Genomic DNA, 27,400 nt, shown 5'->3' with positions numbered 1-27,400 from the left:
ACGATCAATATAAAGGACAGAAATTGAAATTAAGTAATAAAGATCAATTCGCCTTATTTTTTAAGTGAGTTTTTATTTTATTCTAAAAACCTTTAATTGAATATAATATACATGGATTCATATACATGTAACACTCTCCTTATCATTCATCGTTCACTTTGTGTAATAGTACTTAAAAACACTACTTCATTACTACCGGTTTCGAAATAACCATTCCATCATCTGGTCAAGTGTAGACGAAACCGATAGTTATGAAGTAATGTTTTTAGCTGGTATTATACGAAGTGAACGATTTATGATTAGGAGAGTGTTATATTACCATACCACAAAGTTAACAATGGTTTAAATATACAAAACACCATATCCATGTGTTTGATTGGTAAGATAAGACGATTGAAAAAGAATTTTCACAGTTACAAAGAAGTTTTCAAACAAATGAAAAATGGTGGGTGGGGAAATGAGGGGAAATATTGATTGAATGAAAAATATAAGATACATGCAAAATCGCGTAATGGAAAAAAGCGTAAGATCATAAAGATAAATGCGCACAAGAAAATGTTTACGCGGAGAAATGCGCTCACAAACAATTGTGGTCAAAAAATGCGCATTAGAAAAAAAACGCACATTAAAATTTCTTCTCATATTTTGATCGAAAAGGTATGTCAAATACTCGAAATTCAGGTCAGACGGGAGTCGAAATAACCGGCGAGTATGTATGAGGAGATGAGGAGATGAATATGGAAAAGGCGAAGAAAGTTTTCAAAGACAGAGTTGTGTGGCGTTCTATTGTCTACCTACCCCTATGGTGAAGCGGCTTGATGGTTAGTTAGTTAGTTAGTTACGTTTAGCCCATTTTAAACTTTTTTACTGTACGCATTACTTCGTGTGGGAATTTTTCCGTGGAGCCAATTTTCCTTTTACACATATGGTAAATGACCTAATGCTTTTTGCTTTGCAATTTTTTCGAGCAGGTAACTTATACTAGTACGTAAGAACTTCTGTGGTGATGAAAATATTAAGTACCTTTTACCGTACTATCTGTGATCTCATGTACATTGAAAGTCTTGTGTGAATATTTGCATTTGTCGAGGAATTAAACCAAGTCTGTCTTGATTTACAATTTATGACATAGAAGAAATGTGGTTTGAGCAGATTACAATATTAGTTCTACTGCCATATCTTTATTTGACTTGGTGATTTTTCCGAATTCATTTCACAGGATATTCAAATACGAATCGTACAATTTTAGTACTCACACTGTTAAATTTATACGAACAAGAAAAGTTAAATTTCAAATATTATTACGTGTTTTTTATTTGAGTGATTTTGAAACTTTTTTATTTATTAAATATTACATCTTACACGCGTTAAAAATCGTTGTTTTATATTATGTGTGTCCCGTGATTTGAGTTTCAAAAATTATCTATGCGCCTTATTGTTCTACTGCGAGGGGGAATCTAAAACGTATTATGGATAAAAATGATAAAACATCCCCTAAGGTCGATTGCGAGTACAATGCTGTTTCTGAACCCCCAAAAGGTTTGTACTTAATATTGTTTACTAGTAATTTTACATCATTTTTATATTTGGTTAAGAAATTAAGAATTTTATAAATTTCTTAATGCGATTTATTAAATATTTATGTACCAATTTTTTATATTTATATACGAATACGATTTATTTTATATTTTCAGAGCTGGGATTCGGGGTCCGCCACGTTCAGTCTCTTCTGATGTTCGTCTGTCTGACAGTCGCATATGGAATGAGGGTTATAATGAGTGTTGCCATAGTCGCTATGACAGATCAAAAATCTTCAAAAGATGATGTACCCGTAAGTAAAACGTTTCATCGATTATTTATTGATTTAACTATGTAAGTTAAGTTATGTAGGTTTCTTAATGCGACTATTTTCGAGAACCTCTGTAGTTCTCAAAACTAGTCGGATTCATATTGAATAAATAAAAACGTGATCTTTAACATTGTTTTACAATTAACGATCAAATAAATACTTACGATATTAAAAAAAAAACAAAGATACTTGTTTGCCTTATACCACTTGTTTGTTTCAATTGAGTTTTATTTCATTACACCCCACTAGATGTTTTAACAATCACCTGTCGATGCGAAAAAAAATCAACATGTCATTCCATAAAGTTGATACCGAATCAATAATTAAATATAAATATTTATTTATATTTTTGCAATGCCTCATACACCATCGGGTGTGGATGAGGGTAAAAAGTTTTTTTAAGTCCCATTAGTCGTATTTTGAATATAAAATTTATCATTTATTGCTTGTCGAGGTTATTTTAACAGTAAAAGCTTCATAGAAGCCTTTCTATTTTATGAGCCATACGGTTGTACGAACAAAATGGAACTATAAAATTTTGAATTAAAATTTATATATGTAATTCATTTTATGTTTATGATATCAGCATGATAAAGCATTTTAAAAGTTTTTTATTATCATTTTAAAAAAAATCTCGTACATATTGTCTCAAATCAGCGAAATGATAGCCTTGATTTGGTTTCGACAATGCAGTGTCTGACCAAAAGAACGTTTCACAATTCTTTATACTCTGAAGACACTGTAAACAATGTAAAAAGACTTGTCCTAACGGATACACGCCATTGTTGATTATATCAAAGAGTAATCCATTATCTCTTTTTTGATATTGATTCAAGTCTGACCTATCTCAGGGTTTTTTCTGCAGGGTCGAAAATTGAACCTAGGGCAAAAACGAGTGCATTCAATTCGATGTTTTCATGGTCATTCCAGGAACTTTTATTTTGAATATTGTAAGAGTATCAAAACAACATAAAGCGTAATGATAATGATCGCGGATGTATGGTGCTCCCATATTATAGTATCAATAATTCACCGTATCAGAAAAAATATTATGCAATTTAAGTATTGGTTATTAAAGATGTTAGATAACAAAACTGTTATGTTAATTTTGTAATAAAATTTCATGATATATTACAATAATTTTTATACTGCGATGCAAATTGAGAGTTTTAATTCTTCTATTTTTACTTCACGCCCAATAATTTGACGGTTTTTCTAACACAGTATGAAACAAAAACATATTTCAATGATTAAAGAAAACATTTCGTTTTTTACCACTTGAGTTTTATTATAGACTACATGTTTCAGAGGTTAAACTTCCATCATTCAGGTCTGTATAATAACTATAATAGTTAAAAGTGGTAAAAAACGAAGTGTTTTCTTTAATCATTGTAACATGTCTTACCACAAAGTTAATGAATGCCAAAACAATAAATAAAAACATATTTTATTAAATTTTCTGTTTTACAATTTACTTCCCTTGTTTTTTTTACTTGTATTTTTTTTACTGCCATTCTTTTTCTTCTTTCTTATGAGGATCTGTCAGTTCCATCATCTTTCTCTTATGACGTGGACTGCTAGCTATCACGGCACCGCTTTGAAGGTCTTCCAGATGGTCTTCTTCCTTCTAGGTTCACTTGAAGGGCAATTCGACCCAGTCTATTTTTTTGTATATTTATTACATAGGCATTACATAATCATCTTGTCCTCCCATCTGACTCTATCCTTCGTACTGGATTTTTTCTGGATTTCCGTGTTTTTTATTATTTTTATACGTGTTTCCAATTATGCAGCTAAATGTTCCCATTTCTGACGTTATTAAAAGATATTTGGTTCTCGCTGTATCTGCTTTGATCTCTATACCATATATGGCAATGGGTCTAAAACTCGTGTCGTGTATATTATTTAAAAAAAAAATTTACTATCTATATTCTAAAAATATATTCATATTCACTCTCCTTTTTATCCATTGTTTACTTTGTGTAATACCACTTTTTTAAACACTTATTTGTGACTACCGGTTTTTAGAAAATTATTCAATCATCAGGTCATTAAAATAAAATTTTTACGATTTGACATTTGCGTTTCATATTCTGACATCTCAACATAGATGGAGAAGAATATATTTGTCTGGGAATTTACAGGGCTTTCGACCTATCGTAGGCTGGTTTAAATGGTCGCTTTACATACGTTTATGCTACCCAAGATTGACAACCACCTTATTCAAATTTCGAAAGTTATATGTATGCTACTTATGACACAATCTTGTGCATGTTACTTCTTTGTCGCCATCTATCGTTGAATACAGTAAGTTTGGTCGTTAGATCAGATTTCCATGTTCGTTTTTAATTTAACTATAACTTGGTAAATACACGTGTTTCGATGATTTTCGCATCTTTTTCATCAGTGTTTGAAAATGATACAAAAAATGAATGGATTGGAATGGAATGGATTTCCATTCATAATGTTATTAAGAATGGAAACACGTGTCACAACAGATTTTAAGAAATAGTGGTATTTACCAAATGAAATTAAAATAAAAAATGGATAGATATTACCACAAAGTGACTGCCGAATCAATTGATAAAATTTTACATTCTTACTTATTCTGTTTTTACAAAAATGTAAATAATGTTAGTATATAGCCACTCATCGAAATTTTTATGTCTACCGGTTTTGAGACGTACCCGTCTCTTCATCAGGACAATCACTACCACAGCATGCAAAAAATACCAGCCTTCACCACCATAGCACCATTTACACACTTAAAACTACAACTGGTGGTGAAGGGTGGTATTGTTTGGATGCTGTGGTAGTGATTGTCCTGACGAAGAAACGGGAACGTCTCTAAACTGGTAGACATAAAAATCTCGGTGAGTGGTTAAATACTAATATTATTAACATTTTTGTAAAAAAATAAATAAGTAAAAATGACTATCGACACAGTGAATGCTATAAATATTGAGAATATTCTTCTTCTCTTTTTCTCCGTCTTAATCCTCATTGCTGAGGGTTGTGACCCTTGCAGAAGCAATGACTCTTCTCCAGTTATCACTTGACTGCGCTGCACGTAGCGCTCCAACCACTGAGGTGCCTGCTGCTGCCTTAATTTGATCGGTCCATCGTGTGGGGGATCTTCCTCTCCCTCTCTTTCCCTCCAGGCTACCGATCACAACTAGTCGTTCCAGGCTATCCTCGTTGCCACGCGCAACGTGTCCAAAGAACTGGAGAATCCGTCGGGTACAGATATTGGCCAGAGACAAGCCATCCAAGCGTAGTTCCTGGCGAATGGACTCATTGGTGCGTCTAGCTGTCCATGGAATTCGGAGCATGCGCCTCCAACACCACATTTCGAAGGCATCAATTTTTCTCCTTTCTGCTGCTTTTATAGTCCATGTTTCAGCAGCATAGAGAAAAATGGAGTGGACCAAGCTCCTGACAAGCTTCATCTTGGTGTTGTTACTCACACCCCGGTCTTTCCAGATTTTGTCTAGCTTAGACATGGCACTTTTGGCGATGGCGCTACGACGTCTAATCTCTCCTTCACAAGTTCCTTCATTGCTGATTTGAGATCCAAGGAACTGGAACTCGTTTATTATCTCTAAACCTTCCAGTGAGTTCCCGAGATCACCAAACTTCTTAGATCGATCTATGATCATGATCTTGGTCTTGCTTTGGTTAGAGAATATTCTATAGAGAATATTCTACATTCTTCTATATGTATGTTGAAATGAAATACGTTTAAAATACAACGAAAAACAAGCAATCATGAAAATTTACGCTTAATTAATATCAACTTTTGTGTATTTTTCCACAGGTATTTCCTTGGCCAAAGCATATTCAAGACATTATTCTGAGTTCATTCTTCTGGGGCTATCTTTGTATGCAAGTTCCTGGAGGACACATTGCTCATAAATATGGAGCGAAATTCCTCTTGACTTTTGCTATGACAGCAAATGGCATCATTTCGATTTTGACTCCATGGGCAGCAAAATTTGTGAGTTATCTGTATTTAACATTTTTTCTATTTTTTTTTTTAAATAAATGTTTCAACTTTAACAAAATCTTTATTTATTTATTCGATGACATGTCAAGTTTAACTTCATTAATGTGTCATTTGTAATAGTTGTTGATAGTTGCTACGTCATATTAGAAAAACATAAGTTGGTATGTGCTTATTTTCTTTTTAAAAAAAATTAAATTTTTATTTAAAAAAAAGTTTTTTACCACATTAAATTATTTAAGATAACTAGTTTTAGAAGCTAAGCTTCCATTTTAAGGTCTTAATGTAAACAGTTTAATTTAGATCTGAAGATGGAAACTTAGTTTCCGAAACTTGTTGCCTTTAATAAACTCAAGTGGTGAAAAAACAAGTGTTTTCTTTAATAATTTCAACATGTCTTACAACAAAGTAAATGCCAAACCTTAAATTTATAAAATCTTGGTTAAAAATCTATTAATAAAACATTAATTCTTAACTCTTTACCTGATACTTCTTTCTTTCCTTTCCTTATTTTCATCAATTGACAGTTCATTATTATATAATATTGTAATTAACTGTTTATGCATACAACGATAATTTGTAATTTACGTTATTTTTTCATTTATACTTATACACAAGCACTCTTTGGTTTTGTTATTATTATTTTTTATTTCCAACGTCTGTATAAAGTTCAAACATTGACTAGTATCACAAGTCTGTTTCTGGTTGAATGGATGATATTGTTTTTTGGCAACAAGGCCTTATATATACATATGCGTATATATAAGTGGAATCAAAATAATATAGTATATAATAATAAAAAAATCGAAACGGAATACATAATAAAATCACTAATGAGATATATCAAGATTAATATGGTTAAATGGAGATCCCAATTTTAAAGAGCTAACGACCTATCATTGTCTGGTTTATACAAAAACTAACTTCATCTTTCTATCCATAATTTAACAACCGCATTATACAAATAAAGACACTCAAAATTTTGTAAATAAATAAAAATATCTGTATAAAATAAAAACGTGTTAATTTTTCAGCAGTAATTTGACAGTGTCTTTGAAAAAAAAAACTATTCATTAGTCGATTCGGCAGTCACTTTTATTAATATCCATCCATCTTTAATTTAAGGTTTACTCGGTAAATACCACTTTTTGCTAAAATCTATTGTGAGAAGTGTTTTGGTGCATTTCGTATCATTTTTAATACGGTGTGTGAAAATGACGCGGAATGCATCGAAACACTTGTCACAATAGATTTTAAGATAAATGGTATTATTGTAACCAAGTAATGCTTAAATTCAGAGTTGAAAAAATTCAGTTTGATTATTTGATCCACCTCCACAGTGTAACTATTTATATGAAAAAAGTGGTATTTACTAAGTTAAAGTTAACGATGAAATTTCATTAAGTTTTCGATAAGTTTCTATTTTGTGTATTATCGACATACGATAAGCGTTGACTATATAAAACTGTTTTTCACGGTCATTTGTAATATAGAGTCCCGGAAGACAATGTCTTCCGTATTCTGTAATTATTGAACTTTATAGGCATTTCTCACTAATGTGCCTATCGTGAATCCGAATGGGTTTACCGTGCTAAATCAATTTTTCTGAGGCAGCCCAGTAATAATTACATCAACATTTTTTCATTTAAGACACCAGTCTTTAAAAACCTAGTTCACATATAACTTGTTATTGCCGTATCATAGAAACAGTTTTCTGCTGTCAGATTTACGCCCATAATTATGACATTTCTAGTATTCTCAATATTATTAATATTTAAAGCATTTGCTTTGTGGTTAGTCATTTTTACTTATTTTTTTACAATTTTTTTCATAATATTAGTATATAACCACTCACAGTTTTTTAAATCGTATTAAGCTCGGTGTCAAAGTTAGATTTGTATAACGGGACATTCACTAAGCGATGTATGATTGAGTGAAAAGCGGAATGTTTGTGGGAAATTGGATGATTATAAATATTATTAATGACCGTGTCTGTACAAGTTGGCTTGCGAAAAATATTAAAGTCTATATTGTTATTTTGTACTGATAAAGTTAAGTCTTAATCTAACGGTGAGTGGTTATATACTGATGTTATTAACATTTTTGTAAAAAAATTAATAAGTATAGATGACATTTCTGTTTAATTTCGTTTGACATATAAATACGATATTTTATGGTTAAATTTGTTGGTTATGCCGCAGCGTGATGCAATTAAATTGAATCGCTTCATCGATTTTTGCAAAGAAATGACATTGAACAAAAATACTCGTAACACATCAATCTGTCATTGCAAAAAATCTTCATTTCTTTCACATTCACTGCAATTCCTCTTACGTACCCTTTGATTATTATTACTTTTGACATAACCATTTTAAAGTATTTGATCACGCTGATTTTTCTTTGGTATTATTCTTCTTCTATTTCTAACTACATTCGTCTCATTAATTTGTGTTGCCAGATTAGCTTTTTTAGCTCATAAATATATGTTAAAACATTAATCTGTAAAAATTCTCATTTCCAATGAAAAAAATTAAAGCACAATGAAATATCTTATATTTTATTCTCGAATAATATCACATTTCGTAGTATAATAGTGATAAAATCCGTTCTATGTGCTGTATATTACTTATTTAAATTAAAACACGATTTACAGTTTATTTTTTTAATGACAGCTATTTCACCTTGTGATGGGATTGTCAAACTGTGTCGAAAAAAAGTTGGCCTTTCATTGATCATTTTTAAATAGTGAAATAAAAATAAGAAAAGAAATAATGAGAGCTAAAAAAACTGAATAAGTGTTTTAAATTTAATGTAGACTCCCTTCTTAAAGATAAAACATTGTGCGTGCAAAAAAGTCATGAAGTTATTTAGATTTTTTCACACAATTATATTATTATTATGCTTTACATAGTTAGTTAAAAAAATGTTTTACAATGAAAACACTGAATAATTTATTGCCTACTGATGTTTTTTTTATTATTGAATTAGTTCACATTGGGAGCTGAGCTACGTAAAATCAATTGAATATTTTTTTACTCAATGTTAAGATAATATATTGTAGTTTTGTATATTGAAAGTATTGATTATTTGTGGTATGGCAATATGACACTCTTCTTATCATTCATCGTTCACTTTTTGTATTACTGCTTGCAATTAATTAAAATATAATTAAAAAATTAAGTGGTATAACACAATGTGAATGATGAATGAACTCATTTTAGAAATCTTCTGTGTATTTTAATAATAATAAATAATAATAAACCCTTATCCGCACCCCAATGGTGCATAGGGCACTGCGCCATATAAACGCAGTGTTATCTTGATCGTTTACACATGAAGGAAAGGTGATCAGCCCTCCGCTTCAAGTACCAGTCCAGGGTAATATTGAATAATATTACAGTGAATAAATCACTCATATTTATTCTTACCCCCCCTGGGAATCGAACCCGGGTCCTCCAGAACGGTAGCCGAGCGTGCTGACCATTACACTACGGAGGCGGACAAATTAAGTGTATATTTTAGTGATTTAAAAATATTTAACTCCTTGTTAAATAATTAAAAAGCTAACATTTTGTTTTGATAGATAGGGCTTTGGGCTGGTTCTACTTAGTTTCCGAGTATGTGCATATGATTGTTTTATCCCCTAAACTAACAGTTACGGGAAAAAAAGAATTTAAAGTTTTTCTGTCAAATAAAATATTTATTTTACGCTTGGTACTTGAAAGATCATTTAGTTTACCTCGCTTATACACAATAATCTTTTTAGCCTCTCTTGTTTAGCGTTGGAAATGTGTAATAACCTAAATTTTATTATAACTAAGGAAACATGGAAAAAAAGTATTATTGGAAATATAATACAAGGTTATTAAAATTAAAGTTAAATCCTCAAATGTAACATTTATATTATAATGTTACATTTATAACGACTTAAAAAAATACACTATAATTGTGTTCTGGTGTAGAAAACAGTTTTATATGTACAAAAAATTAATATCCGTGTCTAAAATGTTAATTATTTTCATAACAAAAGATTTTAAAATTAATTGGATAAGGAACTGCATATTTTCAGGGAAACGTAAAATTGCATTTATAATTGATTTTCGTATCGTTATAATTCAAGCGTTTAATTGTATAAAAAACTTTCCTAATAAATGTATATCATATATCGCTCACTCCTTTCAACAACGTCATTTATAAAAAAACTTAAGTGTTTAGGAGATCGTCTTTAAAGTTTAAAAATATAATAAAATGTATTAAAATAAATATCAAGCCACTTATAGAACTTTTTACTGTGCAATAGATCTTTTTAGGTAAAACCTGAATGTTTTTTTCTCCATTTGAAAAATAATTAGTAAATTTAAAAAAGATAATTGAACGATACATTTTCTTCAAAATGCAAAAACAACACTTTCTGCCCTGTAGCGGGTAAATATTAAGCTGAAAATATGCCTCTTTTGTTGGGATATAGTACATTTTCTGGGCATTTCGAAAACATGTACAACTGAAAATTGACGATTTCTGATATATGATATTGTTGAAAGGAGTGAGCGATTTGTTTACACCTTTACGTACGGTTGAATCATTTAAACAATTTCCTTTCGTATGAAAATTTATTACAAGTTGTACAATTTTGTTCTTCGAGACTTTAAGGAGGGATAATCCTAGCCCGCAACTAAATTTTCTTGAAACCCAGGTAAATTTAATATAATTGATTTTTTTTGCTTAAAAATCCGTTTTCAATTTCAAAAAAATGTGTTTACTTGGAAATAAATATATGATTATGAAAAAAAAGAGTCATTGAAAGGAAAGGAGTTAAAAAATATATCCAATACATATTTTTTGAAAAATGTGGTCGGAGACAGGGGTGGCTCCTTGCATAGTGGATTGTGTTTCTGAGTACCCACTTAAGGCTAGATCGAGCTTAAATTTTACGTATATCTTTATTTTATACGTTGTTGCAAACAAGACAAAGCGCAAACAAATCAAATAACAACTTCTTTAAAATAAGTTATTACTTAATACTAGAGGTTGTTGTTGTTGTTTTTTCTTTTTTTCAAATAATATATTATAAAACACTTGTTTAAGACCAATTTTGAGTTTATTTGTCTTAACACGACCAGTTTCGAAAACACAGTTCTCGAAACTAGCGAGTTTACACAAATAAACTGAAAAGTGGTCTTATAATTTTTCATTGTTGTACTGCAGGCGGGATGGAAGGCGGTATGTGCGTGTAGGGCAATGCAGGGTTTGGCTCAGGGGTCGTTACTACCCTGTCTGCACACTCTCCAGGGTAAATGGGCTCCAGAGAACGAGAGAGGGAGAATCAGCACGTATATTTACGGAGGTAAACTACATCGTACACTTAACATGTGAAGATTAAATAATAATTCATAAGGGAATAAGGCTATGACTTACTAACCGACTAACTAATCATCACGCTGCTTTACCGCGGGGTTAGGCAGAGAATATCGGACGGCACACCACTCTGTCTTTGCAAACATTTTCGCCTCTTCCACATTCATGCACTCTTCATCCATATCCACCGATTATTCTCACTTTTGACCTGACCACTGTAAAATATTTGACATTCTTCTTTCTTCGGTCTTCCTCTACTCTTATTTTTAACTGTATTCGCCTCATATACTTACTTTACCGTTCTTTCCTCACTCATTTGTTCCACATGTCGAAACCATCTCAACACACCTTTCTTAATTTTATCGATGGTGTTTTTCACAGCCTTGCATTCTTTCGTTCATTGTTTTTTTCCGCACATTCGTCTGAGAGATCAAATTTCGAGTGCATTCAGTATACCTTCATCCTTTTTTTCCCAACTCTATTTTTCACATTCATATATAAGGGTTGGTACTAAAACTTCATTGTGTACTGTTAGTTTTAAGCACGTTAAAGCGCTTTTAGTCTTACGTTTGCCAGTCCAAGTTGATACGAAATAAATATAAGAGTGAAAAAACCATTTAAATTTATTTTGATCCCTCTGTGTATCAAATTTGTCCGCCTCCGTAGTGTAATGGTCAGCACGCTCGGCTACCGTTCTGGAGGTCCCGGGTTCGATTCCCAGAGGGGTCAAATAAATATAAGTGTTTTTTTCACTGTAATATTTATTCAATATTGCTCTGGACTGGTACCTGAAGCGGAGGGCCGATCACCTTTCCTTCATGTGTAAACGATCAAGATAACTCTGCGTTTATATGATGCAGTGCCCTATGCACCATTGGGGTGCATAAGGGTTTATTATTATTTTTATTATTATGTTTCAAATCTTGGACACCTATAATGGAAGCCACACGCGTTAACTACAACACAACGACGACATGTGATATACACTAATTTAGTAACATTTGTACTCCATGTCAACTAATCGATAAAAAAAGTTTTGATCGTCTTAGCCTTTTTTTGACATTTTTTGATCCAGGTTAGTAATTGCAATATAATAAAAAATCTAATATGGTAATAATTCTCGTTTCTTGAATCTTTTCCGCAGATACTTTGTGGCACATTTTATAAACTTTATAAAATGAAATAACTTTGTTATAACCACTTTTTTATTAATATAATTTAAACTACCGGTTTCAACAAGAACCTTTTCATCATCAGGGTTTATATTAATTCAAAAATATATATTTTTTTATACTCTCACCAAAAAACTTCCACACACTCCGTAAAAATCCTACATTTAGGATTTTTACGGAGTGTGTGGAAGTTTTTTGGTGAGAGTATTATAATGTTTTTAATGTTTTTGAATTAATATAAACCCTGATGATGACAAGGTTCTTGTTGAAACCGGTAGGTTAAATGGTTTTAATAAAAAAGTGATTATAACAAAATTATTTCAGTTTATAAAGTTAATAATTCTTGGTCTAGTTGGCGTAATGCTAAGAATATTTTTTTCGTTTTTGATTTCCAGGTTCCAACTTCGGTACAATTTTGGCCATGACGATATCTGGATTCTTGGCGGCCAGCTCCATGGGGTGGCCAATCATTTTCTATGGCGCCGGAGCACTGAGTCTCATAACTGGAGGCATTTGGTTCATATTCGGAGCTGAAAGCCCTCAAGCTCACAAAAGTATCAGTGTCGAAGAAAGGGATTATATACAAGTATCGCTTGGACAACAAGGAAAAGCAAAGGTACATGAATAATTTAATTGATCCTATTTATACAGAGTGTAAATTGTAAATAATAAAAAAATACCAATTGAGTTAACATTTTTGTTTTTGTTTTATTTATTTCTTTAATTAGCTTATATTACACTAATATAAACTATTATTTACAGTAAAATTACATGAATTATATACATATTTATATGAATTATATAATATATATATTTATACTATTTTATCTTTTACTATTTTATGTTTTATACTATTTTATCCTAAAAGTATTTAGGAAATTTATTGTTTAAAAATTTAAATATAAAGATCAGCATATTTAATTTTAGACTATTTTTTTAAAGATAACCATTTGTGTTCTCTCTCATTTTTTCTATATTATTATATCTATTTTTCTTGAGTACCATTCTCATCGCTTTATTTTGTATAATTTTGATAACGACTAGTTAGTGGCTGCAGATGCTTCCATCTACTGGTTTGAAAATAAACTCTCATCAAACATTCAAGTCACTAAAAATATATTTTTAGTGATTTGAAAACAATGTACATCCATAAATTTTAATTATAAAACGGAAAATGACAATGTTAGTGCTTCAAATATAAATTATATCTCATCAAACATCTCAACAAACGTGAAGAGGATTATTGGAGTCATTTAAAAGTGTTGTTTATTCAAACCCGTAGATGGAAGCATTTGAAGCTACCGTTGAAAATATAATACTCAAGTGGTAAAAAAAAAGTTTTATTTATAATTTAATTATGTCATACCATAAAGTGAATGCTGAAACAATGAATATGTATATAAAGTGTAATAAAAGGGTTAATTTAACATTGATTTGATTCCAGCCTTTGAGGGTTCCATGGTTCCAGATTCTGACGCATATGCCCGTGTGGGCCATGGCCTTCGCTCACGTGGGGAGTAGTTGGATCCAACTTACTCTATTCACAGAAATACCATCCTATCTTAACAAAGTCATGGGAGTCGATATGAAATCGGTGAGTTAATAATGAATAATAATTTTGGACAGTTTATATACAATAGCTCCATATTGGTAAAATGCTATCTGAAGGGCCCTTATACAAATGTGGATTTTTCTTCTTCTGTGCGTGTCAATCTCTTGAGTATAATTGTCCTTGTCTTGGGCATCTCTAAATAGCGCCTGGACGGTCGTGATCCCCGTCCAATCTCGTATATTCTAGAGCCAGGAGATCTATCTTCTGCCCACACTTCGTCGACCCTTTTTTTGCTTTTTATGATTTGGTGCAATAACTCGTAATTTTCTCGTCTAAGCACATGTCCTAGATAGGACACCTTCCGGACCTTGAAATCAGTTAGCAACTGTTTCCTTGCTCTTACGATTTGAAAATGATACATGTGGATAATGATATGAAAATAATAATGATGGATAAAAAATATTCATGAAAAACGTCATCAATCGGCTGAGATTGAAGGGGGAGAATGAAGCAGCTGTATTATTGCGCCTTCTTCTTGGTCTTTTTGGCTGGACCATGGCCAAGATGTTGGGCAGGACGCTTTCCTGAGCGATGGTAACGCCGGAGAGCAGCTTGTTGAGCTTCCGTCACAATGGATAGTCAACTGCAGATGGTGATGCTGGTCTTTTTGTTATATCTGGTGGCATTGCCGGCATTCCCAACACTTTGGCAGCCAGATACTCTATGGCGGCGATGAAGAGGTTATTACCAGTTTCTAGGTAATACTACCTTGCCGTTGTAAGAACACACTGGTTTAGAAATTTAATGACCCTTAACTAATCACCGACTTTGAGCATTGAACTCAGCCCTGGTAGATGATGGTTATTTTTACGTACGATCAAGTAATAAATGTACCTTATTTTATATTATTTTTATAATTTTCAAATTACACGAATACCGGTTAAAAATGATTTTTGTGCAGTTTATGATGTCACGGTGGGTGATTGATATTTATTAGGCGAATCTGATACAGCGAGTTTGGTTCTCACGAGCGCCATAATATATATTTTTCATGTTAAATTATAAACGAAACACTTGTGTTTTACCACTTATGTGGTAGGTACTCAATGGTTAAAAAATAAGGATTTTATTTATAATTTAATCATGTATTACCACAAAGTGCATGCCGAAAAAAATAAATATCATGGTTTAAGTGTATTTCGTTTCAGTAAGATAACTTCGTTTATATTTATTATTAATAATGTGAAAATTTATTTGAAGACTTTTCCCAGGAGTTTTAAAAAAAATATTAAGATCACTGTGTACTTAATATTAACAAAGGGGTTTGGACTGCATCATAGAATGTGTTTTTCATTATTTAATAAATAATCTACAAAAATCAAGAACAGATGTTTATAATAAGCTACATTCCAAAATAACAAACGTGTTTTTTAATCATTACTGAAAAATGCTACAATTTTTATTTATCAATTGAGACAATTTTTACTTTATAAAATAAAAGTAGAACATTGTTTTTAACCAATTTCATTTTTCCCTACGGATGACAAGGTTCTTGTCAAAACCGGTTAGAGAAAAGTACCAAAAATAAAAGTGATGAAAAATAAATTTCTAGTTTTATTTTATAAAGTTTTATAAAAGCCACAAAGTATCATAGTTTAATAATACAACTAATACCTTGATACGAAAATTAGTTAATTAAAAAAGATGTAATAAAAACGTGGAAAGAAACGGGAAAGCCACCACGTTCCAGTAAATAGGTACTTTATAATAGCTTTACAATACATAGATACATTTTTAAAACATATTTTGATCAGCCTCTAGCGTAATTTTTCTTCTTCTACTAACCCTTATACGCACCCAATGGTGCATAGGGCACTGAATCATATCGACGCAGTGTTATCTTGATCGCTAATTGCACGAAGGCAACGTGATCAGCCTTGCGCTTCAGGTACTATTCCAGGGTAATATTAATGAGAGTGAGAACGATCTAAACTTATTTTGACCCCCCTGAGGAATCGAACCTGGGACCTCCAGATCGGTAGCTAGATGTACATATATCTAAAGACACCTCCCACTAGAGAGTTGTAAAGAAATTTAGAGTTCAAAAGTTCTTATCAAACTTTGATTGTAAATTGATCTATGGGACAATGCAAACATGTTTATGTAGGTTAAAGTTACATAATAGAACGTAATAATATAAAATAATGGTGCAAAAATGTACAGCGCAGGTGACATTGACCTAAAGTAATATACCTACAGTAAGTTCTCACAACGTTACTTGATGCAGCCGTGCGTGATTACTGATAAACAATGATAGATCATCTGCGATCTATATTTATCATTTGAATTGCATTATGATAATACAAAAAAAAGCAAATTATCATGTACGATATGTAAATATAATAACTTAAATCTAATGCAATTTTTTTTCAATACACGAACCTACGTACAATTTTTTTTTTTAAATGTTTTGATTTGTTGACCCTTTTTCACATATCGCTCACTCCTTTCAACAACGTCATATAGCAAAAAACTTGATTATTCAGGAGATCGTTTTTAAAGTTTAAGAATAAAATAAAATGTATTAAAAATAATTATGAATCCACATATTGAGCTTTTTACTGTGCAACAGATCTTTTTAGGTAAAACCTGAAGGTTATTTCTCCATTAGAAAAATGTTTAAAAAAATAATCAAAAATACCTTTTCTTCAAAATGCAAAAGCAACACTATCTGCCCTGTAGCTGATAAATATTAAGTTAAAAATGTGCCGCTTTTGCTGGGATATAATACATTTTCTGGGCATTCAGAAAATGTATTATATCCCAGCATACACAACTGAAAATTGATGATTTTTGATATATGGCGTTGTTGAAAAGAGTGAGCGATATGATCACAATATTTTGAGTGTGTTCAAATACCAAATATAAACACAAATCTGAATTATTTCCGCTTAGGAGTTATTTTTAACAGGTCAAAAGTGAAAAAAATAACTGCTAATATTTGTGTATACTGTCCAAGTATTTGGACAGTAATGTATCCAAATAGTTATTCACAAAGTATATGTGTCCAAATATGTACTTTGTAACTAGTATATTGACACACATAAAATATAAATAAAATCAATACTGGTCAAATTATAAGCTCCACCAAAAATTTAAAATCATGTTTTCAGGCGAATCTCAAGTATGTGAATTAAATCCAAGATTTGGACCTTGCACACAAACAGAAAAAGCCTCTGCCTAATAAAAGCTTTCCCTAATCCAACAAAGATTGTAGAATTGGTGAATATTACACTTGTGTAAAGTGATCACTTAAACCAGCCTATGACGGTCGTCAGCCCCGTAAATGCCCAGACTTCCATATTATTCTTCATCTTTGATGCGATGTCAAAAAAATAATATTAAATAAATATACCTAGAACTGAATTGAGTGGTGTGGTTGTCAATCATGGGTAGCATTGGTGAATGTTATACGTGTGTAAAGTGATCACTTAACCAAGCATGACGGTAGTAATAATAATAATAAATAATAAAACCCTTATCCGCACCGCAATGGTGCATAGGACACTGTGTCATATAAACGCAGTGTTATCTTGATCGTTTACACATGAAGGAAAGGTGATCAGGCGAAAGGGAAGGTGAAAGTTGAAAGGCCCTCCGCTTCAGGTACCAGTCCATGGTAATATTGAATAAATATTACAGTGAAATAATCACTTATATTTTATTTTACCCCCCTTGGGAATCGAACCCGGGACCTCCAGAACGGTAGCCGACGGTATGACGGTAGTAGGCCCTATAAATGCTCAGACTTTCATGTTCTTCTTTATCTATGTTGAGATGTCAAAAATATATGATCACTTTACACACTGTGTAACATTCACCATTCCACTCTCGATATAAATTTACTTTACGATTTTTCGTGTTTTTGTCATAAAAGAATGAATAATGAATGAAAAATATTCGAATTTGAATACAAAATATAGATATTTCATGGCCTCAATTATCGCGGGAGGATATGAATTCGTGAACGATTCTCACTATAAGTTAATATTACGTAATAATTGGATAATTATATATCATAGGCGAACAAATGTTCATTTCGAAAACACGCTTTTTCTCAAAGATTTAAGACAAAAACAAGGAAGTACGAAATCGAGCAAAATGTTTGCATACAAAAAAATAACATTTTATCGAAAATATGAAAATTGTTAATAATTAGTTTCGAATCTTCAGAGTCGGACTTTATATTTTTAACGGTAAATATTTTTAATTTTCTTATTTTTAATCAGAAACATATAAGTTGAATAAAAAAATATCCTCATTTGGTAAATATGGTAACGAAGTTGAAAAAATATTTTCTCATATTCTTTTATAATGATTTGGCATTTAATTTGCAGAACTTTTTTTTAAATTTATGTAATAAATATTAAACATTTCATTTATAAAATTTAAATAAAAAAAAAACAAAAGAAAAGTTAAACGTAACGACAAAAACATGAGACACGACTGTTATTTACACCGACAATTTTTTTTTTCAACCATTACCAATATTTTAGTTTTTTTTACCTCTCATACTACCAATTCTCTTACTACGTACACATTGGTTGTAATTTTAATAAATTTGAAATTTGGCTGACTGTGGCGTCCTCATTTGAGAATTTGTGAGGTACACATATAATGAAGTGTGAATAATACAGTGTGTGATGGAATAAATGATATAAAAATATTAAATGTGTGGGTTGTGGTCCCGTGGTTAGTGTCGCTAGCTCTTTAGTCAGTTTCTCAGTTCCAACCCACTCTACCACAATTGGATACGTATTTCTAAAAATGACCCGCTTAAGCCCGCAGAAATAGTATGAAATATATTTATTTTTGTAAATAATAAAAACACAAATATTTTTCGCTTTAATTTTTTTTTTTACTTTTTTTTTTGTTTTAATCGTCCACCCCTGTATTATCGGTGGTTTAAATATATTACAATACATGATAACTATCTTGTCTCGGGAAGCAAACGCGAAGAAGCGACTTGTACTATTTTATAACGACTCATATATTGTTAAATGAGATACTGAGCCTTGAGATTAAAAAGGAAACGTGAGAGAATTCCACTGGCCAATAGCAATATTTATTACATGTGACTGTAATAAAATAATGGTCTGAAATAGTGCAACCTTGCGGTGGATCTACACTTAGTGACGTCATGCGGTGCAATCATCCGATGAATGCAAATTTTCTTTGTTGGCTTATTTTTTTAGTGATAGTAATAATATTTTAGTGAATATATAATTTTAGTAATAGTAGACATGTGAGATATTGTCAGGTTTCCTAAAACCAAAGATTGGAGAAAAATAAATGAAATCAAACAACCTAAATTTGCTTAATTGTTTAAATTACATTTACAAAATAATTTTACATGTTTTTATTGTTTGTTTATGATATTTTTTTAATAAAAACTTACAAAAATAAACGTCCAAATCGATTCATTGAACATTATTTATCTTGATGTTACTCAATACACTAAATTTATAGTAGGTACATATGTTTTCTAGGGATGGAAATATTAGTGAAGATATAGAAAGTAGAGTGAATGCTGGGAACAATGTGAATGGTGCCCTGAAATCAGTTTTAGCAAATAAAAACCTATCAGCGAAAGCTAAACTAGCAGTACACAACGGAGTCCTGGTTCCAACCATTGTGTATGGAATTGAAGCACGGAGTTGCCAAAAGAAGGATGAAAGCAAACTGAATGCAGTCCAAACGCGATCCCTCAGACGAATGTGCGTTAAAACGATATATAATAGATGTTCGAATGGAGACATACGAAAAGGATGCATGGTGATGGATATAAGCATTATCGATTCAATAAAGAAAGGTGTATTGAGATAGTTTGGATATGTGGAACAAATGAGTGAGGAAAGAAAGGTAAAACTAACCATCACTGTTAGTCAGTTTTTAATTTGTTAAATATTTAGGTCCGCGCATGGAATAAACAGAGAGAAAGGCGACATATTTCTTAAGGTTTTTGTAATAATATTATATTACCTGCAGTCGATTCAATGACAGTACTCAGCTGCTGAAAGGTTGATCGTATGCAAATAGCCCAATTAAAAATTAATTACTGTCATTGAATGTAAATAACAAATAAAGAATTTCAATCTAAAATGCTCATTGAATCGTTTTTATCAAAAGTTTCATTCATAAACCGAATTGTTTATCACGTTGAAATAACATCCTACTTTTTAAAGAGACCGCTAACAATGCGGAAGAGCTTCACTTGATCCGGTTTCGCTTTCAATTTATGTGCTAGTATACAAGTGTTATCGTTTCTCATTTATATGGACTTTATAATAAAGGTTAACACTCTAGAACAGGCCTGGCCAATCCAAATTGCACCCCGGCCCGCATCCATGACCTAAATTTTTCCAAGGGCCGCATAAAAAAATTAAGATGAATTTCATACTAACTGATTTTTTAATGTTTTAATTAATTTGAATGCAGGGGTAATCAGAAAGTATAATCAGGGTAATTATGAAAAAAAAACACATTACTACAACAAGATGTAAGAAGAAAATACAAATTGAACCAACAAGAAATGTATCTGTATAGTAATAAACTCTTTTTTCAATTTTAATAATAATTAAAATTATTAATTTGGACGCATTAACCAAACAATTTAACTAATTTTATTTTAACCCCAGATAACTAACCTATATTTGTAGATTCATAGTAACTAAACATTCGTCAGACGGGCTGCGTAATTAAAAACGTGAAAATCATCAAAACTATTTATTTAAAATAGTAACTGGTTACATGACACTTAAGTTTGGTTTATTAGGAATGTATGTAAGAGACTTTAACAAAAATCACTATTCCGTAAACAAAGCCTGGCGGGTGCGAGATGCAGGGAAGTAAGTGCACTTGACTTTTTCGGAGAAGGGCGTCGTCGCGGGGACGAATGTTTAGTTATCTAGGGTTAAATAAACCAATTTATCAATGGCCAATCACTGCGAGATTTAACTTTCTTTTCGCCAGAATATATGCATTTCCTGTAATTAAAGAAACTTGAATGATTTAAAAAATATGATTTAAAATATATTTTTAATGACCCGATATATTTTTTTAAATTCGTCATACATGACCGCGGGCCGCGGTTTGGCCACCCTTGCTCTGGAATCAATTCCTTTGAGAATTCAGATTTCTTTATCTGATTTGCCTTTAGGGTGTATTACTGCAAGCAAAGTATAATATCTATAATATCTTTGACCGTGTAGATATCCCTGATGAATAAATAATATTTATCGATAGAACGTATGAGTTTTTTCAATCTTCTTATGTGTTTATTCCACATTATATAACTATTGAATATTATTGTTTTGTATTTTTATTTAATCATTGGAATTTTTTGTCTGGATCAAGGAACGGTGTACAATTATACACATTATCTTGATTACACTTAGTGTTACAATATTAGTTTAATTTTAGGAAAATCCAGCTAATATTTTGTTGTTTGAATTCAGACGACCAACAAATTGGTAAAATCGGTAAAATCCAGGACTTTTTTAGTGCATTGATATTTCTGTCAATCTACTAGAATGGGCACATTCTAACGATAAAGTCTAGATATATCGTGTTGTAATGGTACACAATAGAGCAGGATACAACATTGACATTTGGGGTTACAATATTCGTGTAATTGTTGGTAAATCCAGCAATTTTTTTTATTAACAACGTTTTAAGTGTGTCCAAATCAAGTATATTCACAAATCTGGATTATCTTTAGGGTAGGAGTTGTTTTTCATATTTTTTTGACGTCTTAACATAAAAAATGTCCATACTTCTATCTTCTTTTTCATCTACAATATGTTGAGATATCAAAAAAAATGTGTGAATCCAGACGATCAACAAACCTATCGGTAAAATCCACATTTTGTTTAGTGCGTTGATATTCACGTCAACCTATGTACTAAAACGGACACATTTACTAGATATATCATGTTTTGATGGTATATAATAGAGTAGAATATTGTTTAAGCTTAGGGTAGCAATATTCGTGTTGTATATTTTTTTAACACTGATTTTTATCCATCATCTTTCCAAAAAAGTGTAAATAATTATAACTTAAATACTTCGAATTGATATTATTTTTTTGACATCTCATCAAAGATGAAGAAGAATATGGAAGTCTGGGCATTTACGGGGCTGACGACCGTCATCGGCTGGTTTAAGTGGCCACTTTACACACGTGTAACATTCACCAATTCTACCCATTATTGACAATAACACTACTCAAATTCTTGGAAGTTCTATATATATGAACCAATTTAGAAACCTTGTTCTTGAATCACTAGAACTTCACTAGAGACATCTATTGGTGAGATGTAAAGAAGCTTTTTTACTAAGCAGAAACTCTTATATTAGTATGTGAGGTCCGAATCCTGGATTATAATCACACACATGAGAAACGCCAGAAAATACCATTTTCATTTTTATTATTTTTTTAAGCTTATAATTTCACCAGATAATTTATTTACAACATTTTGAGTGTGTCCAAATACTTGTTCACAAAATCTGGATTATCTCCAATTACAGGAGTTATTTTCATATTATTTTTTTGACAACTCATCAAAGATGAAGAAGAATATGAAGAATATCCATATTCTTCTTCATCTTTGATGAGATGTCAAAAAAATAATATGAAAATAACTCCTGTAATTGGAGATAATCCAGATTTTGTGAACAAGTATTTAGACACACTCAAAATGTTGTAAACTTCGATTGAGATAACTTTAAAACGCTCTGTAAAAATAACATTGAACGATGAATTAATTATAGTTTTTTTTACAGAATGGATTACTATCTGCTCTCCCATTCCTCGGGATGTGGATATTCAGCTTTGTTTTCAGCTACATATCAGACTATTTGATAAACAGGAAGTACTTTTCACTTACGTTTGGACGAAAACTATCTAATACTATTGGTAATTTGTACAAATATATTTTTATTAGTATCAATTAAACTGATAAATAAATCATATTATTTATCAATAATAACATATCTTAACTTGTTAAGAAGCTGAAATCTACATCCATCAATGCTATCTTACGATGTACATAAATATGTAACAAGGTATATTGGACAACAATTTATGTAGATATAGAATTCTGCATTAACAACGCACCCAATTAACAACATGCGAGGGTGACACTCACATCAGTTTATAAAATTGGTCAAATAACTTAAAAATGTAATACCAAATATGTTTTGTACTTCTAGGTAATTTTCTAAAATATAAAATTTAAAAGGACTTATATAATTGTTAATAAATAGGAACGAATAATGAAGATATATTTCAGAATATTTACGATTTTAATTATCAATAATGTATACAACCTGGGTAATATCATGCTAAGGGTTAAATTATGGTAAAATGATTATTTTTTAGTAAATAGTTTTTTATAAGTTGACAATCTTGGATGACATCTACATATGTCGTATTCATTAGGTTATTACACATATCTCTTTAATAATTAATTTATTATTTCTTGATTTTACTAAAATGGGAGTAGGTTACGGAGCTTTATTGCGAAATACTCAAATTTTCTTTGACGAATTACGAAATTTAGTGAAATATGAATGAGTATACAAAATTAGCTTTTTCTAAAATGGTATCAGAAATATCAGAATTATAGGGATTTCAATTGAACATTATTTTTTACGTTTTTTCTTTGATAGTGACAAAATGTATGAATTAGTTATGAACCTTTATAATTAATTATATTATTTTGAGAAATAAAAATACTTTTTTTTTATCCACTCACATTATTATTAAAACCAACTAGTTTCGGCAACAACCTGTTGCCCTTTTCAGGGTTTATATTATGACGTTATTTTATGACTTATAAGGTTACTTTTATGACTTATGAGTCAAAATTGTGAGTGGATCAAGAAATAAAGTATTTTTATTTCTGAAAATAATATATCACTATGATCCACAAAGTTAATGCTTTCAATATCCAAAATATAAAATATAAAATATATTAATATTTTTAATTTTATTTAAAGGTATATGGGGCGCATCTATCGGTCTAATTCTGCTCTCCTTCGTACCTGCCAACAATATGCCTTTAGCAGTGTTTCTGCTTATTGTTACAGTTAGCATAAAGGCAACTATCTACGTAGGATTTCACGTGAGTACTCTTGTGGTATCAAATTGTCTTAAAATAAATAATATCCTAAAATAAATCAAATAAAAAAAATATGATTTTAATCATTTAAAACCAAGTACCTCACTGATTCCATTGAACACTTTTGAGCAATTACGCTTTAAAGGTAATTAATTAATAATTTTGTATTTTAAGTATAAAATTTTATTCATTGTCCGTTTAGGGACCTACTTGATTCACCAAACAAGCTTGATTGTAATCATTATTAGTCTAATGTTTTAAATATTCACATTTAGTTATTTTATTTTTCAACACATTTTTATTACTCTGTTATGCTAGTCACTTTGTTTTCATATGAAAAAAGGTACTAGGTTTTAAACAAATAAATTCAAGATGGCGTCCAAGATTGAGCCCGAAAAATGTGGATTTACACTTATAATTGATATTTCAGCAATTTTGTTTTCTGTGTAAGCGTCTGGGCTTCCCGTTCAAAAAATAAATAGTGTTGAATGGATTTCAATTATTATTGCACCAACGTGTCAGAACCAAGATTTAATCGTACACATTGCATTTTGTAAAGATGCTGGATTTTTTATTGGGTCAATGACAGTAATGCACAATAATTAAAGATTAGATTGTGTTTGATGATTTCGAATCAGAAGCAGAACACGGCCATAGTAGGTCCATTGTGTATGTATATAAAACTAAATGATTAAGCATTTTAATGAATGTTTAATACTCTTAATTGCAGTGTTCTCACATTTATAACTACATATTTTGTGTAATTAATTGTAAGTCGCTTAAGTTGTGTCATCAATTGTTTGTTATAATAATTTGGTACATATATTATAGTGATTTGAAACCCACTTAATTGGCGTTGAAAAAGACAGGCAAGTTATATTTTTGTTTGAAAAAAGCATTGTTCTTTTAAAGTAATGTGAAGTCACTCACAGTAGTTAAGAGAATATTAAAAAATAAGGATTAGACATCTTATATTATCAATAAGGTAGTAATTAAATAAAATAAAAATTATAAGCCTGTAATTAAATCTGCTTCCCTAATATAATGCTCAGCACACTCGGCTACCGTTCTGGAGGTCCCGGGTTCGATTCCCAGGGGGGGTTAAATATATATATAAGTGATTTTTTCACTCAAATATTTATTCAATATTACCCTGGACTAGACTGGACTGAAGCGGAGGCCTGATTACCTTTCCTTCGTATGTTAACGATCAAGATAACACTGTGTTTATATAATGCAGTACCCTATGCACCATTGGGGTGCGGATAAGGGTTTGAATGGAAAAATTTGAATTGAACGAAATATAAGGATAGAAAAACACTTTATGCAAAAACTATAATCGCCAAATTGCATTATGTGTAAAGGTTTAAAAATGTATGATAGAATGCCTGAATGTATGAAGAATGAGAGAAGTTTGAAGGAATTTAAGAATAAATGTTTTGTTTATTGTTTTATAAAATATATACAAATATGTATTGTTTTAATTGAAAAATATCTTGTGATTGTTATTTTCCAATATGTACATTTATATCAATCCATTTTTACTATAAATACTTATTGCCTGAATTCAAGAGTACATTTTACAGGTGAATCATATTGACATATCTCCAAATTTTGCTGGTACTTTGATGGGAATTGGAAACTGTTTTTCTAATTCTGTTGGAACAATGGCTCCTATAACGGCTGGGTTGATTCTCAAAGATGACGTAAGAATTTATAATTTGATTGATATTACATGATAGTGATTAATTAATAAACCAGTGTAATTATAACACTAGTATTTGGAATAATTTGATTGTGGGTCCTATAATCCCATTGTTATGTTGTGATATGTATAAAATACACATATCGTATTGGTACAGGAGAAATTGACCGACCAACAAAACGTAAAATGTTCAGGAGGGCCACTTTTGTCATCAATGCAGATAGTAATTTTTAACAAGTCAATATATTATACTTTCAAGTTTAAGATCGCTTTGGGATTTTTTCAGGGCAATATTAAGCTAGTAAGATATCAAATAGTCAATAATCATGTTTTTGTAAAAAAATGCAATTGGTCACTTTCTCTTGTATGACTACGATAAATATGTTATCCTTTTTAAATTTTTAGAAAGACCCGGCTCAATGGAGAAAGGTGTTCTTCATAGCAGCCGCTATTGCGTTTTCAACAAACTTATTTTATATCATATTTGGATCTTCGAAGAAAGCAGAATGGAATGAACCAGAATTTTTCTGTAAGAAACCTGGTGAGTCCATCGTTTTGATTGAGGAATTCCTCTCTGTAAAAAAATCCCTCGCTAGAAAAACTATTTTTTCAACAAGTACTATGACATTTTCAACTATTTTTTTTTGTTTACTGTCGTTCAGTCATAAAACATTGCTATACAACCGCCCCTTTACACTAAAACATAATACGAACAGTTATTTTAGTAAAATTACGGCTTTCTTTCGCTCAGCAGTAAAATCTCTACATTTGCTGGGTCTTTTATTTTTCAGAATCGAATTTTGGCATATTTTGTAATCAAAATGTTTCCAATTTTCTATGTTGTTTTCAATATTCGTCAATTCCATAAAAAAACTCAAACATGTATCAATAATAATACACCGGATAGATTTTATCATTCCTGATATATTATCTGTGAATAAAATGACCTTTGTTCGTTTTCGATTTATTTCGATTTGTATATTATAATGACTACGAATATTTAAATATAAATAAATATTACATTTATTTTTTTTAATTTTCAGAAGAGATGGTACCTATGAATCACCAAGAAGAGGAAAACGAAGATAAAACAAAGGAACAGCAACTAGTCCTTTGATAATTAGCTTAGTAAATAAATAATGAAAATATCTACATTTCGTATTATTTTACCTGATCTTAAATGCTATCATTTATAATTTTACTTAAAAAATTGCAAATATAGATGAATTGCATATTTTACGAATCATTCGCATAGTAATTTCAATGAGATGTAAGTTTCTTTAAGGAGTTATAAGTGTTTTGTATATAGCTAGGTATATGTAATACGAAGTTAATTATAAATTAACAATAATATTATTTTGAGATATTTAAGCATAAAATATGATTAGTTAAAAAATGTTTATTTTATTTAAGTGCTTTTTATTCTTCTTCTTCTTCTTCTCCTTTAAGACTAGGTCCTGTCATTCTCGGGTCGCTCCTGGGAGGTGGAAGACCAGATATCCTTCCATCTTTTAGGTGGTCTTCCTGCTGTCCGCTGCCACCCTCACCACTCGATTCGAACTCGCTCTTCTCACATGATC

The 27,400-nt window shown here is 30.9% G+C and overlaps 1 protein-coding gene across 1 annotated transcript; it reads left to right on the top strand.

Annotated features, from left to right (window-relative positions):
• The first annotated feature begins 1,210 nt into the window (after window positions 1-1,210).
• Window positions 1,211-27,038, top strand: LOC148309584 (putative inorganic phosphate cotransporter). Its single transcript, XM_088259867.1, has 11 exons — window positions 1,211-1,539; window positions 1,695-1,831; window positions 5,667-5,846; window positions 11,058-11,196; window positions 12,775-12,995; window positions 13,824-13,973; window positions 22,776-22,908; window positions 23,994-24,118; window positions 25,702-25,821; window positions 26,226-26,361; window positions 26,864-27,038. The coding sequence occupies exons 1-11, from the start codon at window positions 1,470-1,472 to the stop codon at window positions 26,935-26,937; spliced, it is 1,485 nt and encodes a 494-aa protein (XP_088115993.1). The 5' UTR covers window positions 1,211-1,469; the 3' UTR covers window positions 26,938-27,038.
• The last annotated feature ends 362 nt before the right edge of the window (window positions 27,039-27,400 follow it).

The sequence above is a fragment of the Brachycentrus maculatus genome, unplaced genomic scaffold (assembly GCF_059751285.1).
Source record: "Brachycentrus maculatus isolate JH-2025_06_01 unplaced genomic scaffold, ASM5975128v1 h1tg000120l, whole genome shotgun sequence".
Taxonomy (NCBI): Eukaryota; Metazoa; Arthropoda; class Insecta; order Trichoptera; family Brachycentridae; genus Brachycentrus; species Brachycentrus maculatus.
Note: the sequence above shows the minus strand (reverse complement) of the source record. Positions and strands in the feature narration are given on the sequence as shown.

Excerpts from the sequence above, each read along its gene's own strand:
- LOC148309584 (XM_088259867.1), top strand. The coding sequence starts at position 1,470 with ATGGATAAAAATGATAAAACATCCCCTAAGGTCGATTGCGAGTACAAT. Across the intron at positions 12,996-13,823 it reads GACAACAAGGAAAAGCAAAG|CCTTTGAGGGTTCCATGGTT; the intron begins GTACATGAATAA and ends ATTTGATTCCAG. Across the intron at positions 22,909-23,993 it reads AAAACTATCTAATACTATTG|GTATATGGGGCGCATCTATC; the intron begins GTAATTTGTACA and ends TTTTATTTAAAG.